Raw genomic sequence first — 7,712 nt, forward strand, 5'->3', positions numbered from 1 at the left:
GAATCCTTTAAGTAAATGTGTCAGACTCCAGGCCTCGAGGGCCGGCATCCTGCTGGTTCTTCAGAGACCCAGCATTATTTACAGCTGGTAACCTGGGTCAGGTGGGCTTTGCCAATGAGAAGCCACAATGGCAGATGTTTAAAATCTTTCCCCTTTCAAAAACAATCTAAACAGCTACCGTTGACATTAGTATATATGCAGTGAGGTGACAGATAGGCTTTCATCTGGGGGTGTTCATGGATCATGAGGAGTCCTGGACTGGACCCCTGGTCACTGAACACTTCAAAGAGCTGGTACTCTTGCTTTCTATGTTTTTGCACCCTCTAACATGTTGGTCCCTCCAGGCCTGGGTCTGGATCGCTGGTCTCAGGTTTTCTGAGAGGTGGGGATGCCCTCAGGCTCTTTCTCCATGCGTGGTCTGATGGACCCTAGTCCCCTGAGCTGATACACTACCAACCAAGGGCTTTGCAGGAGACTTTGGGTCACCAGCTTTCTCCTCCGCAATCAATAACATCATTGCACATCCTAACACACACTCACCTGAACACTCCTGCTTGTTCATTTCTGCACAAACACAGATGTTTGCATGTGTGCATGATGTATGAAGTATCTCCGTGTTTGTGTGTTTACTGGGGTGTGTTTACATGAGTGTGTGAGCTGACATAATTATATTTAAATATGTGTATGTGCAAAGGTCTACGCAAAGGATGGTTATAAACGAGTTTGTGTTCAGTTGTGTTTAGATACACTCTTGTCTATTTAGGTGTATTCTTTTCTCTTCATCTGTACGTGCTTATACTGCAAATTGCTATTCAAAAAGTAAAGACAAAAGCAGAAAACCATCTGATATTAATCTATTTAGTCTTTATCTTTTTATAGAACATGCACATGAAAAAAAATAATAATAAAAGTAATCATAGAAAATGAATAAAAATGCTGAAACAAGTGGAAAGTTTAAAATAAGGTGTTTTGCAAGATTTTTATTTTCCGAATAAAAGTGGTAGTCTAGCAAGCACATGTCCCCTAACTGGTTTTTGCTTTGTAGTTTAAATCCCACTACAGTAGATTTTTATAATTATATTTGTTTTTCCCAAGTTGGGGATGTCAATGCATACTTCAGAAGGTGGATGCCAAAAACAGAACTGAGTCAGGAGTTGGTGAAGCCATGTGTTTATTAAGGTCAAACGTGTCAAAATAGAGAAGTTCAGTGGATAATTAGACTCTTCAGGCAGCATACAGCACGAGGGAGACGAGAGAAACAAAATCAGGTAATGACAGAGATGTTACTCGTGAAACTTCCTGGAGTATGTAAAAGTAAAGATGACATAAACCCTCACACACAAATAAATGTACGACCATATGGGGTGGGATTTTGTTGTTACTTGTGACAGTATAAAGCAAAAGGATAAGGTTGCTGGCAGGCAAATAAAGTCAAAGACAGTAATTTAGCCAGAATAATTAAAAACCAATCACCACCATCACGTCAGTTAAGGAGCTGACTCTCACGGACGTTTAAACGCTCTAAGAGATTCCTGAATAAGCCTTATTTTGTACTTTCCACTGCTCTTTTCAGAGAAAAATAAACAAATAACTGTTGAGTTAGATAATGGCTTATAAATAATGGATGACAGACTTCAGCTTAGACTATATAATTAGTTCATTAGAGCTCATCATTTTCCCTCAATACATTCTTTGTATGAAGAATTTAAATAACTGGGTGTGTTTTTTTTTCTTGCAAATGCGCTGCCAATTTGATTATATTCCCTTAAATAAAATAATTATTTAAAATAAAATTGTAAAAATAGTTACTAAAAATTAAGAAGTGTTTTAAATAAATGGTAACAATTCTGACAAAAGTATTTTTTTTAATTATTTATGTACTTCAACAATCAATCGGGGAATCTTCGGGTGAAAAAGTTAATGAAAAAGGTTCTTGATGATGTGGCTTCTGTGTAATTATTGAGACAGGATTCAAACATAAAATTTGAGAGCTTCCAAATAACTCAGCATAGAATTTGTTCACGATTAAAGGGACGGAGAGAGATAATTATTTCTCTATTCTAAACATGAGTGTGAATGTACGTAACGGTGATCATGAAAATACAACTTTATTGTCAATGTTGCAAATTGTATGGAAAACGGGCAATATTCTATTTTAAAATCCCACATTCTCAAAGTATAATTTTGAATTAAAAGAAGCTCATGGGGTCAACAAGCGCTGGTGGCGTGACTCGAAAAGATGATCGTGGCAACATAGCTGTACCCACACCAGTTCCATATCTATTAATCAGTGGTCAAACCGGTTGTGCTTCGTGCTAAAGCAGCTGAAAGAATTTAGTTGAAAGGTTATAGAAGCAAGATGAAGCAGATAAGAAACTGTAAAATAATATGTAATCTTAAACTTGTATATTTATGCAACATCTCGCAAGACTTAAAATTAAACACCCGTTTTTAAGATGGGTGTTAAGTGCACATTTAGGACAGTCTTATTTGCTATTAGTGTCTATGCGCGTCACGCTGAGAAGTGCTTTTCTTCTCTTGGGTGCGCTCTGAACCACAGAGGTTTACATTTAAATGTAAGTAATGACTTTTTATTGTAGCATGACTTTTTAAAATAAATTATAAGCAGTTATAAAACCGTTTTTGTTATGTATATTTCAGCGCTGGAATCTCCGCATTAACGCTAGCAGACCGGGGATATTAATGACATCATCGGACAAAAGTCACATCCGAAAAATTAGACACTATTTTTTCATCACCCTCTATTTGGAGCGATAAGTGAAGGGGAAGGGTTAAGGGGACGAGAGGAGGGAAGAATTCGGATTGGGCCATAAACTCTCCGTTTGGAGGGCTAAATGTTGGGATAGGGAGAAGGAAAGAATTCGAATTGGGCCTAACACTTACGTAGCTTATCAGGCTATGGGACTAGAATGTGCCACACCTTCTGTTATGCTCCTTGTTAAACTAAAATACAAGTATTTTATCTAGAAGTCCTGACAATAAAACAGTGTCTGCCTAGGCAGTTATATCTCACCTTTTCCCATTGGTCAAATAATGTTTGCATCTCGTCAAGTAGTTCTGACACTAAAACAATGTTCCCACTGCATTTTTCTTTCACGTCTTTGCTGTTCTGACAACATCTGTGTGTTATCAATGAAAACACTATTCCCCTACAAGTTAATTCCTCGACATCATTGTTCAGATAACTTGTGAATCGTATCTACAAGTCCAATCAATATAAACAATGTGTCTTTTCATAGTTTTCTTTCGCTTTCTCTGTATATATTGAGCACAGATGAATGAGGCAACACTTAGTTCGAGCTGTTTCCTAAAGAGTTGCAGGTATGTACAAAATTTACTTTCCTCTTCTTCTGCGTATTGCTATTAATATTATTTTTGTTAGCAAAACTGGAAACTATTAAAATCTGTATTTCATTTGTTTTAATTTGTTTGTCAGATGTGCTTATGTTTCAGAATTCAGGTTTTAAAAAGCATTTTTTTCTGATCATGGATTTCTGTTTTTTTTATTTCTATTTTATTAAAAATGTCCCAGCATCCTTCTATGTTAGCTTAGATAAGTACATTCTAAGGAAAGACTCAAAACGTGATAACAATTATTATTATTATTTCTTTTAAGCAACAGCAAAGATGGGGAGTCAGAAGAGTAAACTTCAGGAGGAAGGTTACAAGCTCGTAGAAGAAAAAGAAAAATCCATAATTGCCACGAAAGATGATGAGACATTTTACATAAAGAAGGTAAGTGCATATCTTGAGTTTCGTTAGTTTATTTAAAAAAAATAAAAATCAGGCAAAACTAAATAAACTCAACTAAATTGGTCATTCAATATATTTTGATGTCAAGTGCTAAAGTTACATTAAGAGAAACTGTTTTCATTGCTTGCCAATCTAAACTACTCCATCTGTTGTTTTTTTTTGTTTGTTTTGTTTTGTTTTTTTTTTGGGGGGGGGGGTTGAACAGATGTGCAACACAGTTTTTTTAAACAATAACATGTGTTAGAATGTTTTAAACAGATGTTTTAAAGAGCTACATGACAACATCTGTTGTAGATTTTATCATTGTTTCCCAAAACAATTCTGTTAAATAAAGATTTGACAGACATAATCTCAGAAAATGAAATAAAAAAAGAGTTAGAGTTTAAGAGCAGGTGCGAGATGCTTATAATTTATTTTACTAATTAAATATTTACTTTTTTATACTATGATAGTTTTGTTAATATTTATTTTTGCATTGACACATTTATTTTCATTGTCTAGTTAGAGTTAAACCACATTAATGTATGTTTTTATAACAGATACACAGGCAAGAAGTTGATCAATGGTTAGATACAAACATTGAATCCCTCAAGAAGATAAACCATCCTAATATTTTGGAACTCAAGGCTATTGAATGTAAGTTTTTTTGAAAAACTCCCTGAACCTGTTCTTTGAAGGTTTATCGTCACTGCAAAATATTTGCCTACGTGTTAACATTTGCAAACTTGTACAAGAGAAGACAAGTAAGTGAAGCTGGTATTTTTTTTGCTTTTTTAAATCAAATTTCTATAATTATTTTTGAGGAATATTTTTAATTAATTCATTACAAGACATGATGAGTGATGAATGAGGATGTTTTTTTAAAATCCTGACATCTAGTTCTGACTGTGAAAAGTAAAACAACCACAGAGAGGCAGAATACATTGGCCCAATCCAAATTCTTCCCTTATCCCTTCCTTTTGTCCCTTCCCTCCATTTGAAGGGGCAGTTTAAGTGCAAGTCGTGTCTGGGAAATTTCATTTTTTAAATTTCACCCTCCAACTGGAGGAGTACAACGTCCTCATTCGCAAAGGTAAACCGTGTTCCTCTAAGAAGTGCTTTTCTTCACATGGGTGTGCTCTGAGCCACAGAAGCTCCACACTTACACTAGCGTACCGGCAATTATTGCTGATGTCATCAAACGAAAGTAATGTCCGCAATATGGGACATTATTTTTTCATAACTCTCTGTCTGGAGGGCTAAATGAAGGGGTAAGGGAGAAGGGCTTGGGAGAAGGGAAGAATTCATATTTGGCCAGTATGTAGTTGATTTTAGAATGAAGCCTGATGACAGTTTAGATGATGAAAAATAAAAGATATTAACGGATCTGTGTGTCTGCAAGTCCCCTAGTTGAAAAATGGGGCCCATGGTTCAAATACTGTCTAGCATCTCTGCTAGAAACTCCAAGAAAGCTGAATACTCTGTACTTTTGTGTGATCCTTAAGTCATAACCACAGGAAGAGTGCATGCTAAGACTCTTTCATGCTCAGTGAGGTGACATCCCATGTGCTAAGAGTTAGTATACACTATTGATTGGACTGTTGAGGTACCAGTTCTTAACTACCGCCCAAATCACATAGCACTAGGCCTTAGTTTGCTCCTTTTGTTGGTGTTGGGCGTATTGGTCAGGCAATCGCACATAGTCTTTTGGGATGTGCCCTGCCAGTTCCCATTTGAGTAGGCCACAAGCTACTCACCTGGGAGCAAAAATCTCAAGCCCAGCAAAGGATAAAGCCATAAATATATCATCCAAGCTATGTAATTAACTTTATTTTACACTTTTCCACAAGTGGCATTTAAACTGCTTTAATTGGGATTATCACTCCAGACCTGTGTACCATTTGAGAGCAGACTAAGGGCATTGACCCCAGACAACAATGCCCTCAAGAGCAGTTACACTCTTCATCCTACACCCACATTCAAACCATGATGAGGTTGGGGTTAGGGAAGATTGCATTTGTGAACATGTAAATTATAAATGTTTCGTCTTGTATTTAATATGAAAAACGAATATTTTCCTGTTTCAGTTAAACTTATGCAGTTGTCTTTTTTTTACATCAACAAACAAAAAGTAATTAAAATATAAATGCATATAAAAAAAAATCCTAAGGATATACATAGACCTATTATGTTTACAGTCAAGGAAACTATTAAAAACAACACAGAATAAAGTCTGGACTTTTCTTTTTGCTCTTAAGGTGATGGGCAGATGTGCTACATAGTGATGGATTTCTGCCATGGAGGAAGTCTTGCAGAAAAAATCAAAGAAGGTGATCTGACTTCTTCACAGGTATAAAAAGAATTACAACCCTAACCTGAAAAACTACAATGATTAAAATTAATCTGTTGCTCCCATTGCAGTGAAATTCTTGTTTTAATTGTGCAATATTTTGTCTTTAAGATACTGAGCTGGTTTGTTGAGATCATCGTGGCACTAAAAACCCTTGGTAAAAATGGCTTTTTTCACAAAGACCTCACACCACAGGTAATTTACCAGCACAGGAAAAAGAGCTGTAAAATGGTGTTGCTTTAACTTTGAAAATTGTATAATTTAAGTGTTTTTGGAACCTTCACTTACTTTATATCTGTCTTTTTTAAGTAGAGTCACAAGCTAATGTAGTTTGTACCTTTTTGCCTTTGTATAGAACATATTCTTCACCCAGTTTGGACTTGTAACTGTGGGGATATTAGGAATAACCAGTGGAAGGTAATGTATAGCACCTGTGCTATGCATCTGTATTTAGAAGACTTAGTAAAGAACAATATTTAATTTTCCCTGTAAGTGTTCACATATCTATTTGTCTGTCTGGGACAGTGATGTCCAGTGAGGTGTGTGGCTGGTGAGGCACAAACTATTTCAAAGTCACATTTGCAACAAATGCACTTAAAATATTTAATCTTAACTAATGATTGTGTTCTCACATCAGTATCCTTCACATACAAATACAGGTACAAATTGGGGCAAGAAAGAATGTAAAATGTATAGTTGTTTAGTTTGCCTCTCAAAAAGTCACCAAGGCGGAAGCTACAGGCTACACACCCCATAATAGGAGACAAATCACCACGATGCATGATTGTTGATGTTTTTTTTTTTTTTTTTTTTTTTTTTACCCATGACTCAAAGTTTTTGTCTGTACTGCCTCTTGGAAGGTCAATCAAAAATTATAAAGACATTCTACTAACCTATGGAACGATCTGGGATTGAATATTAGAGGTGAAGGAAATGTGCTGTCAGCTAATAAATTACTCTTTAGGTTCATTGACTTTTTCGGAGTTGTTCTTGGGTCACATCTTGGGATGCTATGTTCTTTATATATGTATTTTCATGGATTGTATTTATATGTATGCATGTACATATCCATCTATCTAGATCTAGATAAATGAATTCTGGACAAACTGTGCAAGGATAAAAAAAGGCTGACACAGGAGCTACAAAAACAAGCAGAATGCTTTAGTTTTGTTCTTGTTATCTTTATGAAAATGTTTTCTACAGTCTAACCATTAAAAGATTGTGTGACACCTGCAAATAAATATATATTGTTTATGGTCAATTTCATAGAACTAGTGTTTTAGAACAAAGCGTTCACTAGGAATGTGATACTGTTTGTAAGAAATAAATTAAAATGACTGCCTTCTACAACTGTTTTGTCTTTGTTTTGACAGTTTGAGATGCAAGCCAACCACCAATTCAAATAAACCAATAAATTACAAGCCTCCTGAATATTTCACCAAAGGGAGATATGTGGAAAAAAGGTATTGTATTTTGCTTTTTTTATGTTATTTATCCATCAATTCATCCATTTTCTTTTGCTCATCTGGGCCGGGTCACATTTATAGAGTCGATGGGTAAAAATTAGAGCTGTTAGGCGATTAAAATTTTTAATCGCGATTAATCGCAA

The 7,712-nt window shown here is 35.5% G+C and overlaps 1 protein-coding gene across 1 annotated transcript in view; it reads left to right on the forward strand.

Moving 5' to 3' along the window:
• The first annotated feature begins 3,552 nt into the window (after window positions 1–3,552).
• The window catches only part of LOC112153659, a 9,062-nt gene continuing 4,902 nt past the window's right edge, over window positions 3,553–7,712 (forward strand). Inside the window, exons 1-6 of the mRNA XM_036214056.1 lie at window positions 3,553–3,756; window positions 4,314–4,410; window positions 6,012–6,103; window positions 6,215–6,298; window positions 6,459–6,520; window positions 7,477–7,566. Of these exons, the coding sequence (XP_036069949.1) occupies window positions 3,649–3,756; window positions 4,314–4,410; window positions 6,012–6,103; window positions 6,215–6,298; window positions 6,459–6,520; window positions 7,477–7,566 (533 nt within the window). The 5' untranslated portion in view covers window positions 3,553–3,648. The remainder of the gene's footprint in view (window positions 3,757–4,313; window positions 4,411–6,011; window positions 6,104–6,214; window positions 6,299–6,458; window positions 6,521–7,476; window positions 7,567–7,712) is intronic.

Source organism: Oryzias melastigma, linkage group LG10 (genome assembly GCF_002922805.2).
Source record: "Oryzias melastigma strain HK-1 linkage group LG10, ASM292280v2, whole genome shotgun sequence".
In the NCBI taxonomy this organism is placed as follows: domain Eukaryota; kingdom Metazoa; phylum Chordata; class Actinopteri; order Beloniformes; family Adrianichthyidae; genus Oryzias; species Oryzias melastigma.